We start from the raw sequence: 25,389 nt of genomic DNA, 5'->3' as shown, positions 1-25,389 counted from the left end.
CTGGCTGAGTGACACAGGCTCAGCGGTGGCTGATCCTAGGTATGGTCCTCTGTGAGAGCTGACTATCAGACAAAAGCAGGGCCTAAACCTTCACTAAATACTGGGAAAAACATAGAGCCAGGCTCAAACCTCACAGCCTCATGCTGCTGGTAAGGGGATGGATCTGAATTTCTTAGTCACACAGCCTTGGCATTGAAGATCTCAATATGGATCTGAAGCGACCATAGCTAAAATTGCCATAAGAATACAGTAAAATCCCACTGCTAAATCCAGAGAACGACACTGCATTTCTCAATAAGAACCTCTGTTTTATTCTGTGCTACTGGATAAGCCTTTGAGGAAGAATAAAACAAATATTTGCTACCTTACAAATTTCAAGGCAAAATCTACGCATAGCTACAGCTCACTTCCACTCTAGCTCTTCTGAAAAGGAGATGGTTACAGTGAATGAAGTTACTTTCTAGTCCCCCTTTATAAACACACCACAAAGGTTTCTCTGTACATCTTTATCATTGTGTCATATAAATGTGATTTTGTTATTTTTACAAAATTAATAAAGTATGAATTTACAAGTTCATGGCATTTTTAAATTAAAATCTGTATTCACATCTCTTTGGACACCATCTGAAAATGGACCCAGCAAGTGCCCATAAGCAACATGGTGAGCCCAGGTGAGCTAGACACATGGCAAGAGCCTGAGCAAATGAACATTTCTGAAAGTCAAAATACAGCACCTGCCTGAATCGACTGTAGCTGATAGAGACAAAACTGTCCCCCTCCACAAGTTTCCCAATATTCCAGCTTCATTTGAAAGCCCCATAGTCTTAGAAAACACCATCCTGGCAAGCTGAAGGCAGTCTTATGGCAGCCTACATGCAGATCTGAACTTCATTTTTCCCTCTAAGCATGTTAAACCTTACGCTGGATCCACACGTCTGCCAGCCACAGTGTTCACAGAAAAGCAGAAGCAGTGAATCTGTCTCCTGAAGGTCCATGAGGAACCTGGCCATAAGAACACCACAAGCCATTGTCACTTGTAAGGGGTTAATCCAAAACCACATTAGAGATGACAAAAAATTACTCCATTTGACTTCTGTGGATCTTGAGTAACCAAAAAGGTCTTACTGCAATTATATGTCTATATATAATGTATACTCTATATATCTACAGAAAGTAGAAAGTTATATTACAGTCTCGCATCACAGACTAGTTCTGGTATAAAATCACATTCCTTACCTGAGGGGAGGCAATAACTTTCAGAACAGGTGAAGCAGGACTCATATGTTGTACCTTGCATGGATATTCTACTGATTTACCTGTTTCAAAATTCCATCTAATCATTTGGTCCTCTGAAAGGCATCAATGAATTTAGCATGTAGGAGTGGCCCCAGAGTCCACTGAAGTCACTGTCTACCTCATGGCTCTCTCTAATCTTTGGATTCGGAGTACAACATCCATTCAAAATCTAAACCTTAGAAAACTGTACAAGAACAAATGGGACTGATCACGTTAACAGATGCAGAGTATGTGGCAGCTTAAAGTCATTTTGTATATGAGGAATTTAGGATACAAGACAAGCCAGGTTCAGTTTCTGCAAGGAGATGGGGTTAACCTGGCTCTTGCAGGGAGCCTAGCTCCTAGCATGATCCCTCTCCCTTTTCTTTTTCTCTTGCAGTGCTGTGTTGGAAGGATACAACAGAGCAGGAGGCTGAAAGCTCAACTACCCAAAGCTCTCTGTCCTAACACACTCCATCTGAGGCAGTGCCTCAAAGAAAGAAGAAACCAAGTGGAGAGCATTCAAGCAGTAGCATTTACTGCAGTGCTCAGAAAAACAAACTGGAAGACAAAGCATTATGTTGCATTTTAGACCCTAAGCCTGCCACTTCCACCTCATAGGCTGAGCATCTCATCCAGATTCACACTGACATCACACATTGATCCTGCAGCAGGATCCACGCAAGCATGAAGTCCTACATAACACTAATTGCCCCGTGCCCTTTAGCAGCACTACTTTTTCCATACAAATTCTAGCACCTATAATAATTTTCCAGGGGATACACCAAGAGGTGCAACTGAAACAAAATGCCCTCACATGAGAAGCACATACAGCGCATCACTGTCTGCGTTACATGCTTAAACACTTTGCACAAATTCTTGTACATTTGTACATTTTTGAGGTAAAAAGGTGAGAGCAGCCTGATTCTTTTTATGATACAGACAAAATTTTTCAAAAAACAATCCTCTGTTAAAAATGTGAAAACAATACACAGGCTTCAAATGCATTAAAAAGCAAACAGCATAAAAATAAGACATGAGTATTTAGAGGCAGATCACAGTTTAGGTGTCACAAACTACAATGTTCTGTCAGATGTAAAAATCACTGGCAAGACACGGCATGGTTTTCAGTCTCCTCATCTTGCACAAAGCTGAGAGATTTTCTAATGCAGAGAAATAAAACAATATTGGGCTACAGTCGTGAGATCCTGTATGCAAGTGTAAACAAACCTTCAAGGCTGACAAAGAGAGATGCTATAAACCTTTGGATACTGTTGGAGGCAAGTAAAGATCAGTCCATCTTTAAATCCATCCAGGAATACCAAGAGAAGGTTGGAAAACTAGTGCGTTGATGCTTCATACCTGAAACCATAGTTAAGACACCAGGGAACGTTAAAACAAACAACAGTGACAAAAGACTCCTCTTTCTGAGGTAAGAAAAGTAGGGAGAGGGTGGGAAAGACAGAAGAAAACCACCAGAAGACTTTTTGCGGAAGAGCAGTCACCAGTGACACTTTGCTGACAATACGAGTCTCGCTACAACTATGAGCCCTCCTGAACTTGGGAGGTCATACAGCCTTGGAAACTGCATCTTCAGAAGCAAATCAAAACCAATTCCTCTACTCATATAATCCTCAATCCTTTATAAATGTTTTATTTCTTATAGAATCATAGAATCATAAAACCGTTTAGGTTGGAAAACACCTTTAAGATCATCAAGTGCAACCATTAATCTAGCACTGCTAAGCCCACTACTAAACGTCCCTAAGTGCCACATCTACACTCTTTTAAATACCGCCAATGATGGACAGCCTGTTCCAGTGTTTCACGACCCTTTCAGTGAAGAAATTTTTCCCAATATCCAGTCTAAACCTCCCCTGGCACAACTTGAGGCCATTTCTTCTTGTCCTACTGCTTGTTACTTCGGAGAAGAGACTGACATCCACCTTGCTACAACCTCCTTTCAAGTAGTTGTACAGACCAATGATGTCTCCCCTCAGCCTCCTTTCCTTTAGACTAAACAATCCCAGTTCCCTCAGCCACTCCATATAAGACTTGTGCTCTAGACCTTTCACCAGCTTTGTTGCCCTTCTTTGGACACACTCCAGCATAGGAAAACCTGGCATTAAAGAAACTGGCAGAATCTTTGAAAAGCTGCTTTCTTTGTCTCTCAAACTCAGCAACATGAAGTTAAAGGTCAGAAGTTTTTTATAAAAATAACCTTCTGTCTCCATAAAATGTGTTTATTAAAAGTCAAACCAGTAACTGCTGTCTCAAAAATACATATAACAAAATAAATTTACACACCTAAAATGCTAACAACTCAGACTCAAAAAAAAAAAGCTATAACAACTACTCCATTAACATCACACATTTCTCAAAAGTCAGCTTTTTTCCTAAAACTTAAACCCCCCTTTCTTACAAAGAACAGGAGGAGTAGAACTATTCCATTCATCTAATAATGCAGAGTGAGGGTGCATAAATGCAAGCATATGCATGCTGCTGAACACAGTCAGAACTACATACCTGTGCATCACAGGGTCCTATTTGGCTGAGTAAGGTTCCCATTTACGTCAAGAGAAGCCTGTTGAGCAGGGAGCTCTGGCATCTAGCCCTTGCCATCAGGGAGCCAGGAGCTCCGACATCTAGCATTTGCAATCGGCATGCCAGGTTGTCACAGCAGGGTCCACATGGTCACAGGCATATTTAGATATTTCAGAATTTTGTGTGACCTACCATATGTATCTGAAGTAACCAGACTGAAATTACTTACCAGAAACCACTCCAACATTGCAGTTACTTAATTCCCCAGATATATATCATTTTGATATCCAATAGTTTATGTGACACCAATATATCCATCATGCCTCAGAATGAGAATACACCCATGAACAGACGATGTTGTTGAAAGATTGAGGGCACAGAGGAACATAGCAAGTGCCCTGTCGGTGAGTTCTCTCATTTAAGATAAACCTTTTTTATAACGTACAATCAGTGTTTGATAAAAAAACTCTTATTACAATGAAAGGGAAATATCGACTATACAGAAATAATGTCAAGCAAAAGAGTAAATCACAGACAGGCCTGCCAAACCAGTATCATGTATTAAAACTGCTATGGATGCCCCAAGGCAAACCGGCACAGTTCTTTCCATGTGATTTGGAAATACAAAATTCAAGGTAATTGCAAAATTGTTCCAAAATGCACTCACCCTTGGCCAGTGTTCAGCATGGTGCTGGTGTTGAAACTGCCATCAGCAAAGCTGTAACCATCTGTTCCCAAGAAGAACCTGACTCAAGTCTGTGAGTCAAGACATTCAGAAGAAAAGTTTGCAATACTCCTTAAATCATGGAAGACCAGTGATGTGAAGGGTTTCAAATGCTCTTACAAGGCAGCTAGTGTAGCATCACCTTAATTTCTGGACTGTTTTCTTATACCTCCATACACTCATCATTTAAATTTTTTTCATCTTATATTGGTTGTAATTTCCACACTTTTGACTTGGTTTAGTTAGCCTCGTTCCTTATGGATATCAGAATTCCAGCATCAGTCTGTGTATATGTCTGTAATAAACTTTCAGTGTTGATTTCAGACCAATCAAACAGATACTGGAGATCTCAGATATGATGAGCTCTCTGGTATTTTGTAACACCAGAGTGAGGGAAGGCCACGGTTTTGATTTTGTGGACAAATCAGTCAAATGAGGCAGTCAGCATGTAGCTGTCAAAATATTTGGCAGAAGAAAGGCTGTATGAGAAAGGATGGGAATTTTATAGGATACATGGTGAGAACAGAAAATAGTACTATAATTTAATTTTTAAAAGTCTATGAATGAAAAGGCTCAAGATGATAGGAAACAGTTTCCACAGTATTGTCTGTAGCCACGGGACTTAACATACACATCTTTGTGAACAAGGTAAATTCATAGCAGCTAATATTAATGATGAGATTTTCATTACTAAGCTTTACTGTCTTCCACAATACATGGGACTGCTGCTGGAATTGGAGGGAATTTAGCAGTCATGCTGGGCTGGCCATCTCTGCACAACCCTTGGTAAAGCTGCTGTGTAGTGTCTATGTGCTGTATGTGAATAAACTAGTCTAACAGAGTCAAAGCCTAGCTAACAGCCCTTAACCTCATTGCAACTGGTGGCAGCTCAACACTGAGGACAGCAGTGGTGCTGGTTGTGTAAACTGCACTGAGCAGCAGTGCAGTAACTGCTGAACGTTAGTCCCAGGTGCTCCCACCTCACCCATCCCTGTGTCACTTCTCATTTCAGCTCAAATAGTAATTTCCCCAAGGATTTCCTCTGCATTCAGCAGGGTAGCAAGGAAACCCACCTTCCTTAATTCCACTTCTGGGACTTACACATTGCAGTAGTTGGGAGAAGCTTCTACTTTTAAACGTAGAATTTAATTAAAGTATCCCCAGGATTTTTCCCGGTCATTCCATGACCCTTCTCTCACAGGCTAGCCAGAATTATTTGCAAACTGTTAAAGCTACTGCAGGCTAAAGAGGTCTCCAAGCTGCACCAGTAGCTGTAATTAACACATGAGCATAAGACAATATGTAATTGACTTCTTGGGGAATTCAGTGCAACCACACAACCAGGCAGCTCTGACAAGCTTTTGGCATCCAGGCAGCAGCTAGTCCTGCCAGAAGCTGCAACAAGAGCAGGAAGAGACCGAGAAGACCAGTTTCTTCCGCAAGGATTTTTCTAAGATCATCTTCCCTGGGTGCAGGGTCACATCTAGGCCCATGAAACCCACGCTGCTTAGGGATCAGGGATCTAGAAGAGCAACAGGGCTTGCAGAACTTCAAAGTCTTTCCTCCTGCTCTTGGCCAGCTAGTGATTATTTACCACGGCGTGAGCGACAGGACCACAAGTGTAGGTATGATGAATATGGACTGCAGCTATCAAGATTATAGATTGTGACATTGGGTTGGAATGCAACATCTCAGCAGAAATGGGAGCCCTAGACAGTAGCTGCATATGCACCTCAGTCAGCAGTCTGGGAGCAAAGGACTCAAGGCAGAAGTTTTTGCCCATGTGAGCAATGGGATGGTTAACTGTACAAAGGGAACGGCTCTTCTTTGAGAAGCAGGCTAATAATTACTTTTGTTTCTCTGTAATTAGTCATGACAGTGATAGGTATAGGCCATCACTGCCCCCTGTGATCAGAAACACAGAAGGTGACCATTTAAGAAAGTTAAGAGAGCCCAGCCAGGTACACACGATGTTTTGCGTGGGTGAGAGGCCACACGTTCCTATACTGAAATGAACCATAAGGTGGCACTGCTTTGAAACATTCCCTCCGAGTATTTTCCCTGACATTTTCTATACTCCACAAGAACACAAGAGAGTTGTCACTGAAATCAAGTGAATAAAGTCATCCTACAAAAAAACTCAGTGATACAGTGAGAGTTAACATCATTGGTATATGTACTTTTACATATATTATTTACTCTTAAATTGCTAAATTTTGTCCTGCAAAACAAAACATCTCAGGTACTTTTGTTCAAGCACTGCACCTCCTATTTCAAATGCGTATTTGTGTGTGTTAACACACCCCCTCTTTATACAACTGACTGTCCTCTGCCATGTAATACCACAAAGATTCTCCTCTTTTTCTGTGACACATTAACAGCCAACAAAGACCCTTCTAAGAAGTAATTTTCTGTTTCACATCTAATGTGCAGCACAAGACTGGCAGGGAAAACAAGCTTTGCAAGGGGAGTCACAGGGAATGAACAGTGGTTATGGTAAAATGAACTACAGAGATTCACCGTGATTATTGATTTGCTGTTGTAAAACAAGACAGTAGAGCTGGCACCACTTTTTAAATGAATGGCAAAAGGGATCTAAAGCCAGCTATAAGAAGGCAGGAGATTATGACAGTCTGGGAGAGAATACTGCAAGACTGTGATTCTTAGCGAATCTCTAACACAAAGAAAAGGACCCTCCTGAATCCCCGATGTTCTGTGCACACACAGAGAATGAGATGCGGGTTGTGTGTCAGCGTACAATGCCAGTTATTCATAGCACAAGGAAAAGAAGTGGGTCAGAAGATAAACGCTCACAGACTAAAAAAACCTTCTGCGGGGTTGTCATGTAGGAGCGCAACTGCTCTGAAAATAGCAAGGCCATGAGTTCAGGTCTCCCTTGACCTTCTGTATCCAGCTGGTCTCCTGCACTGCAAAGATCTCCTCAGCTTTCAGGCAGCCCTTTACTATGAACATACAAGGTCCTAAACCACTGTTATTTTTGCAGTCTCTACCACAAAGTATGGCTTGCCCACCTCCAGCTACCACATGCTATGCAGAAGAACACATTAGGAACACGTAGCAGTACTATCCGAGCCCAGCCTTAGATATTTTCTTTCTTACAGGTACTTTTGATCTAGCATTACATCCCAGTAGTGACCTTGCATGGGCATCCTTTCAGCCAAGGGATTAAGTGTTCAAAAAGCCAGTGAGATGATGGACAGGCCACAAACCACCTTCCAAATGCACTGTGTGGCGTAATAATGATGTAGTGTCAGCTACAGACTGACATCAGGGCGTGCACTTGCCAGTGAATTGACCCAGGCCCATCTCAACAGACAAATAATATCCATTCATTCATGCATCTATCTGTTTGGATTCATCCATTTGTTCTGCCCATGGAGCAGAAACACACTCATACACAGTCTGGCAGAAGGCAAAGTAGTCAAGTAAAACAAATGGAGAGCCACCAAAATGGTCCACCCATATCAACATGAGGATGTCCTCATTTACTATAAACTCACTGGTATTTCAAACAGGAGAATATGCTAATCCATACCAAGAATTTAAACACAGATCTCTTCAGAGTGTAGTGACTCAAATGATCTTGAGTTGATCCCTACCACTCTGGTAAGGTAGTGTGAAGCTTACTTCTACTGGAGTTGTCTGAAAAAACCTCCATGAATTTAAAAACCAGAAGGCAGAGATAGTGGGAGGCAGAAGGATGAAGGAACTTCTGAACATCAGCATGCAGAGTTAATAAGATTCGATCAGTAAGACTCATATGATGAATTTCAATCTTTTTTATTCCCGCTTTTGAGCATCCAAGATTGTCTTTATTTCAAATATCACCATAAGAGCAGTAACTAATTCAAATGAAGTGGGATTTACTCTAAAAGAGCAAGAAATGTATTCCAAAATATTCTGAGCTCCAAACCTTAACAAAAAGAAAAGGCTTTCTCTTTAAAATACAACTTCTGGAGAAAATTAAGACCACTAATATTTTCTCGGGAGTCAGCAAATACACTGTGTGAAAATGGCACATTGGCTCTCTTTGAGAAGCAGGCTATCAAATTCTCTTTTTCTGTCTCCAGTAATAGCTAACTGAAGAGTACCAGTGGCACTTGGACCTACTTGTCTCTTACAGATCTTTTTCAGTTGGATACTAATAGCAGTTACCAAACTGAAGCCCAAACATTAAACACTATTACACTCTTTGAATCCAGTACAGAAGCACTTCAATTGTCCAAGCCTTGTGTTATCCCAAATGAGGTCATGATTCTTAATGCTTATCATATTGAATATTCCTGCCATTTTCTAAAAGCTTGATTATCAAAATTATCCTTTGTCCCTTGTGGCATATGGGTAATTGAGGTTTATACATTTCAGGCAAAAGAGATTCTGTACCTCATTAAACAGACCCATCTGTATTTCCACAATGCAATTCCTGAACATAATCTGTTCAATTTATATGCTCACAACTGGACAGCATGATTATGCTAACTATAAAGTAAACTGGGATTTAAGTCTGAAACTGCTAGAAACCCACAAATCAAGTGGCAGTGCTCCAGCTTTGAAAGCAGATTGATTTTCTGTGCTCTGAATAGGCATGCAAAATGGCACCATTTGTTACGTTATTCAAGCTGTTTAGCTGAACAGCGTTTTACTCATGTCTAATTTACACTGACACTAACATCAGTTGTTTTTAGCAGTAGAGTCCAGAAGCCAAATCATACACAGCTCAATTAGTTTAAACTAGTACTACAAAAATGTTACATGCAGATAGTAATTCTTAGTCTGTTGTAGCAATGCAGGATACTTAAAGAGAGTGAGCTCAGTATGTGAGTTCACATACCCCTTTTTTATATATACTGGTGATGGACTATGCAGAACTTCTCAGCATGAATTAATTCCCAGTTCTCAAACGCAGAAGTACACAACAGTACCAATGCATCAGACTCACTAATCACCATTACTAGTATCTGCCTGGCATTCTTAAAAAAAAGAAACAAAACCTACAAGAAACACAAGTCTAGGGGGAAACAACACTCTACTGATCAATCAGCTCATCATCTTGGGACGAGAGCACAGGGAGGTTCGCAACTGCCAAAACATCAAAGTAGCCTGGTTCCCGGGTAGCAGCATGTCCCACCGGCTAACAGAAAAGTTCTCAAAATATAGCATTAGTGAAAATTGGGACATCAGCTTCTGCTCTGTTTTCAGGAAGACAGGTTTACAGGTGATATATGAATTGAATTCAACTCTTGGAGTAAACTGTGTTGCTCTTTCATACCTAATTATCTGAAAAGCATCCTAGCAGGGTAAGATAGCTGAGCGAGACCTGTACACAAAGTCCTAGTCACAGGGCAAGGCTGTGCAAAGGCACTGGCTCTGAGGAGGCTTTTGGGAAAGAAGTGGGATTCAGTGAAAGGAGAGGGGGAAGAAAATGTCGTACGTGCCTCGCTCACCGACTGTGGAAAAGACAGCAGCAGACGGGGACAACAGAGCAGCCATGAGGGAACTGGAAAGAGATACACAAACATCACACAGCAGGAGACAGGGACCAGGGCTAAGGCAAACCAGAGCTGCAGAGCCTGCCAGGGAAGTCTGAAAGGATGCGGCACTGATGGATGGACCCCAAGGCAACAGCTGTACGACTGAAGGTGGGAGGCAGCATTTGTGGGAGCGACTCCATTGGAAGGAGAGAAGGGGGACGTGCCTGCAGAAAATAAAGAGGTTATAATGGAGCAACCCAAGGTACAGAAGAAATGGCCTTTACAGCTTCTGAAACCATGTTACTGCAAACAAAAGAACTCAGTCAGCCTTTCTGTGAACAAGTCATGGTATCAGTCCACTGAGCTGTAGAGCTCAGAGCACGCGGTTTGCAATGGGTATTAGAATCAGCAGGGATACAGCTGGTGAGTTTTATGCCATTTAAAATGCCTCATTTGTTTCGTGGATATTTCAGTCTGCAGCAACTTAATTTGGTCAGAAACATAATTATCTGTGTCCTAGTTCTTCACTATACATACGTATTTGTCTTATAAGATATTATTCCCAATGCATTTCTAGATTTATTTATTTTTATATATATATAAAAATCCTGAATGATGTTTAGTGACCACCGATCAGAAAACATTAGTGGTACCTGTAAAAGAAGTATGTTACAGTGTCTTAAAATCAATAATAGTGAATAGGCTTTCATTTTTACCTTAACTTTTTATTCATGAAAGAGGATCCTCCTCAAAAAATTTTATAGAATTAGTTTACAAACTTCACTCAAAATATTTAATTCATCATACTGATTTCTATGCTGTAGCAGTTAACATACTTCCACATGTGCTGCTCTTAACCATAAATCCACCCGTGGGAAGGCAGTCCCAGCTAAGGGTGCCTAGTTTAAATTGAGTTTGGCTCTTTGCAGGATTAAGCCCTATGAAGCATAAATAGTCTGCAATACAGAGGAGGTCAGAGTAGAGTAGATCTCTAAGTGAGGCTGCAGATTATATCTTGTGCGGCAGGTTGCCAAGGAGCTGCTAACAGCAGAGAACAAATACAGATGGGAGGAGGTGGATGCAGCAACAGTGGAACTAAACTGAAAATGCTCTGGCTACAAAGGTTGAGAATAACAGGCAGTAGGAACAGACAAAGCCCAGGATTAGAGAGCCCAGTCGAGGATGCTCCAGCAGAACTAACAGAAGAGCCCCTGAAGGTCCGAGCAACACCTCTTCCCTTAGCCAGAGTTTCAGGACCACAGCCCCATCAGGCATCCTCAGCCTAGGGACACAATCACCCCTCTTCACATATTCTGGAGGCACTGTCCCTTTCCCTCTCCTCCATCCTCCTTTTCAACCAGAGGTATGGGGAAGGAGAAATCACATGAGAAAAGTCTGAAATTGCTAAAAAAGCTCTAATCATAAACCCTATTAAAACGAAAACCCTTAGTAAGCTCAGTAACAGATAAAAAAAAACCTGACAGCTCTTCCCTGCAGAATCATTCAGCTATTTCAAAGCTGCACTGGTTTCCCAAACACTAGTTCAGAGCATTTCTTTATTCAGGAGACTACTAATGCATGTGCCTACACAAGTGTATGCTTTTACAATGCAGTGTCTTAGAAAGACAAATTCTAGTTGTCTTGGATAAGACAGTCATTTAAAACCACTGGTTTTCCCCTTGGCTTCTTTGACAACCCTTACACAAAACAATTTTATCTCTTGCCTTCTCATTTACCATAGGTATATATAATACATCTGTACATCACTTCATAGTGGTGTTGGGAGGATTCATTAATGCTTATAAGCACTGTGAAGATGAGAAATCCTACAACCATTGAGGTACATCAAGGCAATAGGTTTTTAATGCACACTCAGCCCTTCCATCACCCCCTATTAGCATTTCTAAAGCTGTTTGACAAAAGCTACCCTGTGCAACAGCCAAACCTGACCACTATATAGGCCCAGGAGACTGAACCAAACACTCAGATGAGTAAAATTGACAATGCTGACCTTAGGCACAGCAAAAAATGTTGAGAACACACATATACTTTCAAAATCCCTACAGCGGCAGTGCCAAGGAAGAAAATGTGCTTATGAAATCAATATGGGCTCCAGAAGCAAGGAACAAATGAACTGATTGTTATTTAGCTTGGGGAAAGTATTACTTTTTTCTCATTTAACTCAATGTCATGCTTCCCTCTGGTTTAGTGATTTGTGTCTTTCATTTCTAAATTATATTCTGTCTAGATTTAGTTACCACGGAAAACAGTAAACCCAGCCTGAACTCCTGGGCACTTGTTACAGGCAGGCTATTCAGGAGGTGGCAGTTCAGCACACCAGAACCAGAAATTAAAAACCACCTCCAGCGTGCCCGGTTTTGCTGAGACTCATGACAAGACCGTTTCATTCTTCAGGCAGCTCCTCGTTGCCTCCCTTGTCCCGCCCCGTACATGGAGACCTGGTCCACCTGAATCTGGAAACAGTAGCTATCTGGTTGACTTCCCAGCCTGCTCAGGTTCAGATGGTCATTTCTCCTCTGTCCTTGCGGCACTACAGTCTGACAGTGACCCACATTCTCATTCAAATTCACTGGGGTACCACAACTGTGAAACCAGAGCAGGTGGCACAGACTTCAACAAACTTGAGCGACCAGCTCTTGAGGACATACGAGGTGAGGCACAGCCACCCCATCCAGATGGTCGAGATTCAAACTTCACGTGTTTGTTCCCTGAGCATCAGGACCTACCCTGGCTCCACCAGCCATGTACAAAGGAGGCACAAGCACCCTTTGCAAGTGCTAATATTCTTATGGTGCCATTGTTGCAGGAGTGCTTCATCTGCCCAGCCTGTCAAAGCAGCAGCTTACCCTCTCTTGACAGTAGTTTTAAAAACTATGCCAAGGCTGACATGTAATTCAATGTTGAGTAGTGTTAAAGTAGGTCGGGAAGTGTGCTGGTACTGCCCCGAGCCCACCTGGAGGTCAGCACAGCCGCTGCCGGAGGGCTGCGCAGGGAGAAGGCTCAACCTGGCTGCAGCCCAGCCCGACTCCGGGCAGGGGAAGGCAGCAAGCGATACAGCCTGTGTGCTCTCATCTGTGTGTTGCTGAATAACGGGGCCCAGCAGCAAGGAGGAATTTCAAAGCTTTAAAGAACTAGCAAAGAGAATCTGGCCACTTGTACGTCTGAATACTAGTTTGCCACAGGAGACTTCATCAGATTTCTGTGATTCTAGGGAGGATTCTGCCTTCCTTTAACGAAAACATTCTGACATCACCTGTCAGGAATAAATTCAGGCAAAGAAAACAAGACAATATTGAAGTAGAAGGCAGGATCTTGCAAAACATCAGAGCTGATTCATCCCTTCCCATCCCTTCCCCCCCATCTCACTCTGGGCACCATGCCGAGAATACATGAACTTAACCTGCCTGGGGATTTACATTAGATTACTATCCACTACCAGTGATTCAGAATTCCTCATTCTCCACCATTGCCTTATTTCTGTAAGAGACGGACTGAATAAAAGTGACTTCATCTTCAATTATTCCAATTTCTGTGGAGTTTGGCAGCAGAGGTGCTAAGTACAAAAGTCTTGACTACTCACTCTCACCTCTAGAACTGGTACTCCAAAGCAATTAAGATATAAATTTGCTGGCTTTCTCCCAACATGTGTGAATTACCAGAGTATTACATATATAGATACACATTCTTGCCTGCTAAAGCTGCACTCCTGCTTTTTAGGATCTGAAAACAGTAGTTAAAAGAAGTCACCTGTTGTAGGGCTCAGTTAAAAAATCCTCCTGGATAAAAACCCCCTTTTGGATCACACATTAAAAGGAAGAACAATAAATAAAAGTCAGGAAACTGTGGCTTCTATTATCACCCAAAGCCAGCAGCATTTTATTCTACATCCCCTCAACTCATTCTACATAGTTCCTGCAATGACAGCACTCTGGGTTACAAACTAGAAAGCTCTCTGGTTAAAATTCTCCACAGTAATTAAAAAAATCAAACTTTATTCATGTAATATAACACTTACCGCTCTGCAGAAGGACCTTTTTCCTGCTCCCTTCCCTCATCAAGGTAGTTTCTGCCTTCCCCTGTGGTTGCTCTGCAAGCCACAAAAGCCCGGTTTGCCTGGACCGGTAGCTGACCTGGCAGCAGCGAGCCGCGGTGAAAGCTGCTCTCTCTGAAAAGTTTTCTTTGTGTTGCAAAGCAGTTCAGAAAAACAACTCAGTCTACCTGAGCTTTCCCACGGCCCGAACAAGCTTCCTCAGCAAGTGGCTGCTCCGATGGTAAGGGAACAGCAGGGCATGGGAACAGGTCGGTCTGGCAGCAGAAGGAAAAAAGCCTCTGAGGCTGGACACAGCTTCTCGGCTGCAGGGCTGGGAACGGTTATACCTTTGCTGAGAGGGTATGCAAATAGCAAAAAGTTTAGAAAAGTTGTCCTAATTCTTTTTTACTAAAGGTCAGAGAGAATCCGTTTGTTGAGAAGGCATCACAAGTCTGTACAACCAGCCTGCTTTCAACAACATAAACCAAAATAAAAGAAAATTTTTTAAAAATAGCCCTGCAATCTGAGAAAGACCTGAAAAAACTGAATCTAGATGGTAAAAAGCAATGAAAAGAGTATCTCTTCAGGCTTCCTTTATACATAAAAAAGCAAGAAAAAGGACAAAAATCCCCCTTTATTTCTGAGCAAGTCAATATATATCATACATCCTTCTGCACTCATTAACTCAAGTAGGCCAGTATGAAAGGACTGCCACTAGAGGATATGTCCTTTTTAAATGGTTAATGGAGTTTTAATTAATTGTGTTACCTGAAAATATATCTTGACAAAAAGCAAGATAATTGAAATGCATTAAAAAGTGTGTTTATTCATCTGCCCAGAAATAAGCTCAAAAAGACAAAGAGAACATGTGATAGAACAGTTTTTCGAGCATCTGAAAAGGATGGAGAACTACTGGAAGATCTGCACGTAAATACTAACTCATTTCAAAAGAAGTAGAATATCTGAATCAAACCAGCAAGTATTAATACTATAGTGTTATTGGGAAAAATATATATCTTTTCTCCTTCTGGAAAAGATTTTGACTTCCCATTAAGAACAAAGAGCTTTTTTACTAGAGGTTAGTTTTTCAGGGAAAAATCTTTTCAGCAAAAATATTTTTCTGCAGTGTTTTTTTTTTCTTTTTTCAAATCAAAACCTTATTTTCTATTAAAAACAACTTTGACAAAAATAATATTGGCCAGTGAAGCATTTCCTTTTATAATGGTTTCTGGTATTCAAGGTCAGACTTCACTACATTAAATACAATAGCTTAAGAGCAATTGTTCAGAAGCAGGAAATCAGTGAACAAAGAGACAGTGTCCTCATTTTATAGGTCCTGAAGCAACATGAGATCTCTTAGGGCATGCAGATGTTGTAGTAGGGCAGAAAAGGTGAGCCCTAGCCATTTTTCACTTTACAACTGGAGACCATCAATTATTTTTGGAAGTCTTACTTCCTCTTTAATGAGAGAAAAGGTTTCTTCACCAACAACATGCCCAAGACAGATCATAGCCAAAGAACACACAAATTTACCTGCAAAATCCCACAAGACGTCAACAGCCCAGTGAAAACAGCCTATGTGTTTAACCAAGCCTAAAGCCCAAGCCACTGAGCCACAAGCCCTGTTTCAGGGGAGGCATCATCACACCAAGGACTACAGGTTGGTGCCACTTATCCTCTGAAGATGGAAATTACTCCTCAGGCATCAAGGAGGAGGTAAGTTGAATGCTTGGTACTGTTTGCAAACCATCACTGAGGCTTCAGAAAATGGTACACATGCCAGAAATGTGTAACGGTTTCTAACCGAAAAACATTCAATATAGTTTTACCAGGATTAACAGTTCACAATAATCTGCTGCTCTGAAATGTTTGGGATACTTGGCCTAGAAGTCCCACCACAAAGCAGTCGAGATGCTACCTCAGTTAGTTGGATATTATAACTTAAGGAGACCTCAGTCACCATCAAACTACACAGAATCTAACATCAAGTGATCTGGTCCATCCAAAAAATACCCAGATTTGCTCAATTTCAGCTGAATTATTTGGAAGAAGGGTGTTACTGTCTGGGGCACTGGGTGGATACACCAGCCACATCCTCACCTGAGCAGGACTCGCTTCTTCTCTCAGAGTAAACAAGTGGCCATGGAGACCAAAACATAAACCATCAATGCCAAGTTCTAAATGTACCTCTGCTACGTGGTAAAGCAGCAGACTGAAGAAACCCATTTTTGCACTAACTGCTAACTACTGCAAGAAGGGCTAACAGGAAAAAATAGTCACACATGGCTTACTTGCCCGGAATTCATACCAAGATGAACCTATTAACTCCATCCAGCATAGCCATACCCCAAACAATGGAAATTTAAAACCCTTTTCAAATTGCAGTTTTATCACTGGGCAGACCTGGAAATCATCTTTGTTAAAGGAGGCAATTATTTCCTTCCTTTGTCAGTCAGCTCATCTGTACCTTTCTCTTTTCCTTGTCTGGAGAATTTTTTCATATATATATTTTTTAAAGTTACGATTTTATTTTCTTCTCACCAGGACAATGTTCCAGCAGTGGGGAACATATAGAGGAAAAGATATTAACTGCCCCTTTTTTGTGTCTTTTGTGCTAGAGTCTGCTTTTGTGTCTTTTGTGCTAGAGTCACCTCAGAACACGAGGACAGGGAAATGTTCATCCTGTCACAGGCAAGCTGTTGAGAAACATACAATCAACCACTTTGACCTACCATTGCCCTGAACAGGAGTCATGAATACAAGAAATTACTTCTAAAAAAATCCTTCTGTTTTTGGTTCAATGAAGCCAGCATGTTTAAGAGGTCTTAATCTCCCTCTATTTGCTTTTCCACCACTTCAATCTTAAGTTATGCACACATTCTCTGAGATGATATAGACTCATAAAACATTTCTCAGCTGACCTGCCTAATCAACAGTATGAATCTAATAGGTTCAATATCTCACAACCAACCTCAGGAGAAGCTCAGCTGTGTGGTGCTGGACTGTAAGGAGCATACTTGCTTGCATTAAATCCATGCCTGTATCTTGGTTGAAACAGCGGCCAACAGTGGATGCCTTGGGATGACGCTCAAAACCAGCAGAATCGTGCAATGCTGACCCCCAGAACACTTCCCAGACGCTAGCAATCTGCAGGTCAAGGTCTTTCTGAGCCTTTGTACAACACATGTGGGACAACGAGATGCTCAGGCCCAGTCAGCATGGGTTTATGAAAGGCGGGTCCTGCTTGACAAACCTGATCTCCTTCTATGACAGGGCGACCTGCTTATTGGATGAGGGAAAGGCTGTGGATGTTGTCTACCTTGACTTTAGCAAAGCCTTTGACACCATTTCCCACAGCATTCTTCTGGCGCAACTGGCTGCTCGAGGCTTGGATGGGCACACACTTTGCTGGGTAAAAAACTGTCTGGATGGCCGGGCCCAAAGAGTTGTGGTGAACGGAGTTAAATCCAGTTGGCAGCCGGTCGCAAGTGGTGTCCCCCAGGGCTCGGTTTTGGGGCCACTCCTGTTTAACATCTTTATTGATGATCTAGACGAGGGGATCGAGTGCACCCTCAGTCAGTTTGCAGATGACACCAGGTTGGGTAGGAGTGTTGATCTGCTTGAGGGTAGGGAGGCTCTGCAGAGAGACCTGGACAGGCTGGAGCCATGGGCTGAGGCCAACTGGAGGAGTTTCCATAAGGCCAAATGCCGGGGGCTGCCCTTGGGCCACAACAACCCCCAGCAGCACTACAGGCTTGGGGAGGGGTGGCTGGAGAGCTGCCAGTCAGAGAGGGACCTGGGGAGGTTGACTGACAGCCACCTGAACAGGAGCCAGCAGTGTGCCCAGGTGGCCAAGAAGGCCAAAGGCATCCTGGCTTGTGTCAGCAATAGCGTGGCCAGCAGGGACAGGGAAGGGATCTGACCCCTGTACTCGGCACTGGTGAGGCCGCCCCTCGATTCCTGTGTTCAGTTTTGGGCCCCTCACTACAGCAAGGACATTGAATGACTCGAGCGTGTCCAGAGAAGGGCAACGAAGCTGGTGCAGGGTCTGGAGCACAGGTCGTACGGGGAGCGGCTGAGGGAACTGGGGGTGTTTAGTCTGGAGAAGAGGAGGCTGAGGGGAGACCTCATCGCCCTCTACAGCTACCTGAAAGGAGGCTGCAGAGAGCTGGGGATGAGTCTCTTTAACCAAGTAACAAGCAATAGGACAAGAGGGAATGGCCTCAAGTTGCGCCAGAGAAGGTTTAGACTGGGTATTAGGAAATATTTCTTTCCAGAATGGGTTGTTAGGCGTTGGAATGGGCTGCCCAGGGCAGTGGTGGAGTCCCCATCCCTGGAGGTGTTTAAGAGTTGGGCTCACATAGTGCTGAGGGATCTGGTGTAGTTGAGAATGGTCAGTGTGAGGTTAATGGTTGGACTAGGTGATCTTCAAGGTCTTTTCCAACCTCGATGATTCTGTGATTCTGTGAGCCAGAGGTGTTTTGTACTCAAGGACTTCTGAAGTATTCTTCCTGACTTTACCTGCTTGTTTTCTGGATCCATGGAACCTCATGTTCCCCACATTGCCCAATGGCAAGGAGTTGCACAGGAGAGCACATCCTTCTGCTCTGAACCTGGGGCCTGATGGTTTCCTTTGATGGCCCCAGTTCTGCTGACAGAGATAATGAACAATTGGTCACTTCCTAATTCTTCCTCCCCATGCCATTTACACCTTGCTCTCCTCTCTGCTTACCAACAGAGGTGGCAGATAAAAATACAACCAGTAAGAGAGACAGTTAAAAGTACATCAGCCATTTAAATCCAATTTTCAAAAGGGAACCCAGGGACTTGATACACAAAGCTCACTGATTTTTCATTAGATTTTGGCTCCTTATTGCCCAGCTTCAAAGAACTTTAGAATCTTACAAAAATAAATTTTAGGACAGAGATTTTAAATAGATGGTAGATATATTTGAGACAGTCCGTCAACATTTATTTATACCACAGTTGTACTTCCAACTTAAGATCTCTGAAACTGCAGAAATACCAGGCTACCTTTTAAGCAACCTAGTTTGCGTTGCAGAGCAGAATGAATTGCTCTTCCATCATCTATTGCGTGCCACAGCACACACCACCACCAAGTCTGAAGCTTCATTTCCTTTCGTACCCTTTATTGCCTTGCTACTGTTTCAAGCCTTTTCAAGCATTGGGAAATTTCGGCCTTGTTTCTCTCTGTATTTGCATCATAGACACTACTGGCAGAGATGGATCCTACTGCTAATCAGCTGAGTCACAGAAAAAAAAACCAGCAGAAGCAGTGATGGAAAAGATGAACTCTTCAGCAAACAGGAGTGCTTGAGGTAAAGGCAGAAAATCCTCTTTAGTTCTTCAGAACCAACGCTGATGTCCCACCGAAATCCTCACTTGCATATCATGTAATCTTTTAGGCACTGAAACGCCTCCAGGCACCTAAATTCACTAAAAATCTACTAAAACCCTCGTAAACACACCCCAGTCACAGACCACTCAAGCTATAGCAGCAATCTCCGACTGCCTGTCTGTCATGTTTCTAGAGAAGGCCGAAGACCACTATTCAAACCCCCACTCTGCTGTCTTTGGAACAAGGATTTATTTGGTGCTCCCTCATGCCAGGGTGGCCTGTGTGTTACCCAGTTAAATTGCCTGCACATTAGCTCAGCTAAATCTAATGCTTAAGTTATCTGTTGTCATGGATTTAACTGGTAACACATTTTATATTCCCCGAGGGTAGCCAAAATAGTAGAGCCTCTAAAATAGCTGAATAAGGAAAAATCTCATTATTACCTCAACCCTGAAATGTAGTCTTCAACTGACAGTGCTATATACTATTTGAACACAATCTCTGAGCAACTAAAAATACCAAAAGAGCATTTTTTTTCCCCAGCAGAACTATGGTGCCACCCACTCCCATTAGCCCAAACTGTCCCAGTATGTGCAGTTTTGCCCAACAAGTTGTAAAGACCAGAAAATGACAACTTGGTTAAACATAAAGCTTTCACTCTGCTCAAACATCTGGTGAATAAAATTTATAGCAAGATGTAGCACTGCTCTGTACCTGTGAAGGTATATATGTCCTTCCTAACTACTGCATGAATTAAACAGAGCATTACCAAGCAAGGCTCTTTCCTTTTCCTCCTCATTTGTACCAACAAAAGTAGCTACTGATTACTGAGCATCAGAGCCAAAAAACACTAAGAACATTAAATGATGTATAATAAAAACAGAAGTAGCACACAATTTCATCTTCAATACACACTTTACTTAGTCCAGTCTGGATTTTCAGTACGTTCTGCCCATACTAATTTCTTCTTTTTGTTGTCCCTAAATACTAATTTTTTGCTGATGTGTTTTATTTCCATTAATTTCCACGTATGGGTACGTCTTGCCTTAAGAAATAACTCCAGCAGTATTTGACATACCAATTTGTTTTCCCTAACAAAAATGAACAAGATACACAGAGCTGACATTCAAAAAGATAATAAAAGCAGATACAAATGAGAATTTCTATCTCAATGTACTTCAGTGATCTGGTGAAAGACTGTCAAGGCTGAATAAATCAGCTCCTAATACAGTCAGTTAAGACTGATAGATCATCTAGCAAGAGAACCTGAGAGAGGCAAGTCCAAAGAGACAAGAATGCTGAGGCTTCGAGAACCGGCTTTTCATCCATTGCTCTCCTCTCCTAACTCTGTAACCACCTTTCTGAAACGTCTAATAGACAGCTTGTCTCTATTAACTAGGATGCAAACCTATTTTAGTTGAATGACCAGGGAGGGGGGGGTATGTAAAAACAGAAAAAAATCCTCAGGTATTTCTTCCTGCTTTTATATGCATTAGTATTTTCTTACTAATAAGAATCTGAGTAAAAAATGAGTGGCATAGGGAAGAAAAAGAAGTGGATCTTTCACCTGGAATTAAATCAAGGGGACCAGCCTCAGCTGACAGCTATACATCCAGCTGCAACACCTAGATACTATGCAATGACATTCTTATAAACATGTATTCATACAAGCAAGAAAGTACTTGGAAATGCCTGTCATCTTTAACTATTTTGAACAGCTTGAAGAGGGAGGAAAAAGCAGTGGTGGCCAGGAAATGCTGTACATACAACCGTCATGTTTCTCAAGTTTGAAAAGAGAGTGTGTAGAGACAAGAAAGGGAGGCACGCTCTCTGGAAGTATGAAACTCCTGTAAAGCATCTCGAAAACAGCGTTAGGATAATTAGGAAACCTCAACCTCACTAGTACTCAGAAGATTTTAGAAAGCATTCCTTTCACGAAGAACAGGTTGGACATATGTAGCTGGAGGGGCCAGGAGGAGCAGGGCTGGGGGGCAGGCAGAGAAGTCTAAACTCACTGGGTAAGAGCTGCTGAGCTAGGTTCCAGGTTCAGCAGAGAACCCTGAAAGCAGCAGGCTAGCAGTATCTTGCTACTGCCTGTCCTTCCCCATGGTGGTCTCTTTTCCATACGGCACAGCCCTGATGCATGCAGCCCAGACCTCGCTTAGCCTGAGCTGCTCTGATTCCCTCCACGGACTACAGCAGGGACCTGAGGAACACATGGGAGGGTCATCTGCCCAAGATGTGCCTCTGCACTGGTGAGGAAAAGTGCTGTTGCACAGAGCATCACCGTGTCACTCCTGAAGCCACAGGACTGCCAGCACCTGCATACTAGTCTGGCTTCAGGTCACTGCTGACTGAAGGACTTCACTCTGTTTCAGTGACTGAAGCACAGGGAGCAGGCAAGGCTCCTCGGAGAGATCAGCTCACCTGATGAGCCAAGGGGTCAGCTTAGGGAAAGCCCACCTCACACACACACAGCTCAGCAGCAGCTTCACCAAGACACTCAGATTTCACTGATTCCACCTATCCTCACAGGTCAATTTTTGCCATGTTAGAGTTGAAATTCAGTACACTCCCAAAAGAAAGGGAAAGGACATTATTTCATCTGTCTCTGGCAAAACCCAGGTTTTCACTATGCTTCTGAGATATCCAAAACAACTCTTGTACTTATCGCTCCTTTATGAGTGCAGATGGCACTGGAAAACTTGATCCAAGTGGAAAGTGTGGATTTAAACACTGAGCTGTTGACCCATACTAAACCCTGGGCAGGCCTTTCAGTTTTCTCAGTGGCCCAGCCCCCTCCAGCTTAATTTATTTTTGAAGCAATCAATGAAACATCAACTGCACTGAGGGACAGCAAAGCCAGAGATGTCCTGAATGTTAGGCTTCCTCTTGCTGGCCATAAAATCAAGAGACAGACAGAAAAATAGAAAACCAGGGGCTTCTCCCTACTTTGTCCCCCCTTCCTGACAGATATAGAAGCAAAAAGGGGATGCTAAGTCACAAATGGTAGAAAATCCTCTGGAACAGCAGAGAATGAAGAAGAGACAAACCAATCTACACTGAGGTTTCATACTCCTGCCTAAAGAGCCATGGCATGAAATTAATTTTAACTGTTGGTTGCCCACATGACAACTGTTCTTCCAAGACACGCTAAGGACCTGAATCATGAACTCAGTGAGGAAGGTTCTCCAGTGGGATGCCTGAAGTAGGATCGTGGCACTCATGATCCAGAGTGAGGGCTGCAATTGTGTTTCTTTTTATTTCTTTCTCCTTTTGCCTAAAAGGAGATTCCCTTTCTCAGACAGTTCTTCATGCAGCTTTCATTAGCCCTGACGTGTTGCCTAAGAATTAGGGATTGCAAATTTTATCATTTTTTAAGCTAAAGTTAGCTTAGTTCAACTTCTCTTGGTACCGCTCTAGTTTTGGTGGTACAGCAGAGGAATTTAGCACAGGTGCTCTATAATTCACACAGAGGTCAGTCTGCAATGGATGGCTCATAAATGTGGAGCACAGAACAGACTGCCAGCGTAGACCAGCCCCAAAGCTGTGATTCAGCCCTTGGGCAGCCGCAGAATTGGGTATGAAAAAGAAACAAGGCTCAAATACCTTGTATTCACAATCCCCAAGGTCATTCTGACCTTTAATAAATCCTTGATTTCAAATCCTGACTATCTCTGCATTCCCCTCCTTGTAAGAAAAGAAGTATGACAGATAGTGGAAGAAGGTAAGATTGAAATGAAGCATTTGCTCCACGTTATTCACAATGCAAGGATAGAATTAATCAGCTTTCTCTTACCCAGCCTGTCCAAACTGTATAACAACTACATAATAATTAACACTAACAGTATAAAATACCGCTCTGGGAATATTTATAAAAACAGATTAGCAATGTCAGGCTTTAGAAGCCTGGCTAAAGTGGAGGGTTCCTCTCCAGAACAAAGGGAAATCCTAAATCATCGTGTTTGTTCTGCGTCGCTCGGGCTCTGCCAAGCCAAGCACAAGCCATCGGAACCCAGATGAGTGGCTCAGAAGTGCCAGTGTGGGCCTCAGGCTCCAACCATCTCACTCATCACGCAGCAAGGCTAGAGATTCCTCATGCCTTTTTTCACAAATTTGGAGGGATGTCTTGCTACTCCAGTTGTCTGAACTACTGCACACTTAGGCTAGTGGGCCTAAAGCTGTAACAACAAAATTTGGGAAGATAACACAAAATGAGAGCAAGACAGGAACAACAGCAAGACAAGAAGCCTGAGCAGTTACACGATTCATTCTTTTGGTAACACTCCTTTTCCACTGGTACTTTCCTGTTACAAAGAGCTTCCAGCAATGATGGGAAGCAGCTCGGGTCCACCTGAAAGGAAAGTCTGCCTTGCGGAAGGAGCACTGAAAACTGTGATAGGAGCTGGACGGTCTGTATTATGCACCCCCTCTTACGTCAGGGAAAGGATTCCTATTGACCTGAGCAGTTTTTGGTCGCGGCTTCGAAGTGGGCTCTGGTGGTGCTGTGCAGCCGCCCTCCGCTCGGCTCAGACCTTCAGGTTGTTTTTCTAAAGCTTTTGGCAGCGCCTTCACCAGCCCCGAGAGACTCGCATTCGCCTTCCCACGGCCCCATGGTCGCCGCTGCCGAAAGCACAAACGAAGCCGTTCCAGGCGCCGAGCCCTCTCCCTGCCCGAGACTCCACCGCGAGGGGACCGGCCGCTGCCGCGCAAGAAGAACAATGGAGCGGCGGGCAGGGAGGCTTCGCTCCCACAGCCAGTCCCGGGCGGCTCCCGGCGCCGGGCGCTCACCCCGCCGCCGGCCGGCCGAGACCCCCCGCCGGGTTCGCAGCCAGCGGCGGCGGCCTGCGGGGACACCCGGCACCCCGGTCCCCCCGCGCCCCGCGCTGCGAGCGCCGAAGGAGCGAGCGCGCTGCCAGCCGCGGGCATCCATGGCAACTCCAGCCTGAAAGCGGCCCGTTCGGAGAGCCGCCGCCCGCGGACGGCAAAGTTTGCCCGGGGTCTCCCTCCCGTGCCCGCCCGCTGTCCCGCCCCCCCGGCCCGCACCATGGAGAGCTCCCGGCGGCTTCCCGCCGCCCCCGGCCCGCCCCGGCCCCCGGCCGCCCTCACCGGCGCAACCACCCCCCGCGAGGGCCGCTCCCGGCGCCGCGGCGCCCCCTCGCGGGGCCCCGGCGGGACACACCGACCACCGGCCGCCCGCCCGCCCCCCCCCGCGACACCCCACACGCCGCCTCGACTCGCAGTCGCGGCGCCCGGGGCTCGGCGGCGGCCCCGCGCTCCCGGGCCCCGCTCCGGTGTGCGGGCCTGCGGCCGGCGGGGCAGCGGCGGGGTCCTTACCTTCCGCAGCATGCTGGGCAGGCAGCGCCGGGGGCTCCCCGCCACGGCGCCACGCTCTCCCGCCCCTCACGGCACGGCCATGCAGGGGGCAGCGCGGCTGCGGCGGCCGCCCCGGGGCGCACACCCCGGCCCCGGCCCCGGCCCCGGCCCGGCGGCGCACTGCCCAGAGCCCGCGGGCGCGGCGGCCCCTCCGTGCGCGCCGCCCGCCTGCCCACACTGAGCGGCGGCGCGACGGCTGCCGCCCGCCACGAGGCAGCGCGGCCGCGGGGGGGGCCGGGCCCACCCGCCCCCGCCGCCCGGCCCCGCCGCCCGGCCCCGGCCCCGGCCCGCGGCCGCGGCCCCCTCCTCGCCCCCGGCCGGAGCGGGCGCCCACTGCCCGTCGCTGCGGCGGCCGCGGCTGAAGGGGCGGCCTCGCCACCCGCGAGGGTCGGGGAGCGGCCGGGCGCGGGCTCCTCTGGCCGGCTCTCGGTCGCGCTGCGTGGGCGCCCACAGCGACTGGGGGAGCCGCGGCGGCGCCCCGCGGAGAGCGGGGTGTGCCCCCCCCGCGGCAGCCGCCTGCGCCCGGCGGGGCGGTGTCGGCTGGTCTGGGGCAGAGCGGGACGGGGCT

The 25,389-nt window shown here is 44.8% G+C and overlaps 1 protein-coding gene across 2 annotated transcripts in view; it reads right to left on the bottom strand.

The window, feature by feature from the left end:
* The window catches only part of TMCC3 (transmembrane and coiled-coil domain family 3), a 148,030-nt gene extending 123,213 nt beyond the window's left edge, over positions 1-24,817 (bottom strand). The window contains exon 1 of one of the 2 annotated variants that reach the window (XM_074902736.1): positions 24,783-24,817. In XM_074902736.1, coding sequence (XP_074758837.1) covers positions 24,783-24,794 — 12 coding nt within the window. In that variant the 5' untranslated portion in view covers positions 24,795-24,817. Of the gene's footprint in view, positions 1-14,071; positions 14,179-24,782 lie in introns of those variants that run through there. The other variant, XM_074902737.1, reaches the window with a different exon arrangement.
* Between the last annotated feature and the right edge of the window lie 572 nt (positions 24,818-25,389).

Source organism: Athene noctua, chromosome 3 (assembly GCF_965140245.1).
Source record: "Athene noctua chromosome 3, bAthNoc1.hap1.1, whole genome shotgun sequence".
NCBI lineage: Eukaryota > Metazoa > Chordata > Aves > Strigiformes > Strigidae > Athene > Athene noctua.
The sequence above is the reverse complement of the archived record's forward strand: the minus strand, read 5'-3'. Positions and strand labels throughout refer to the sequence as shown.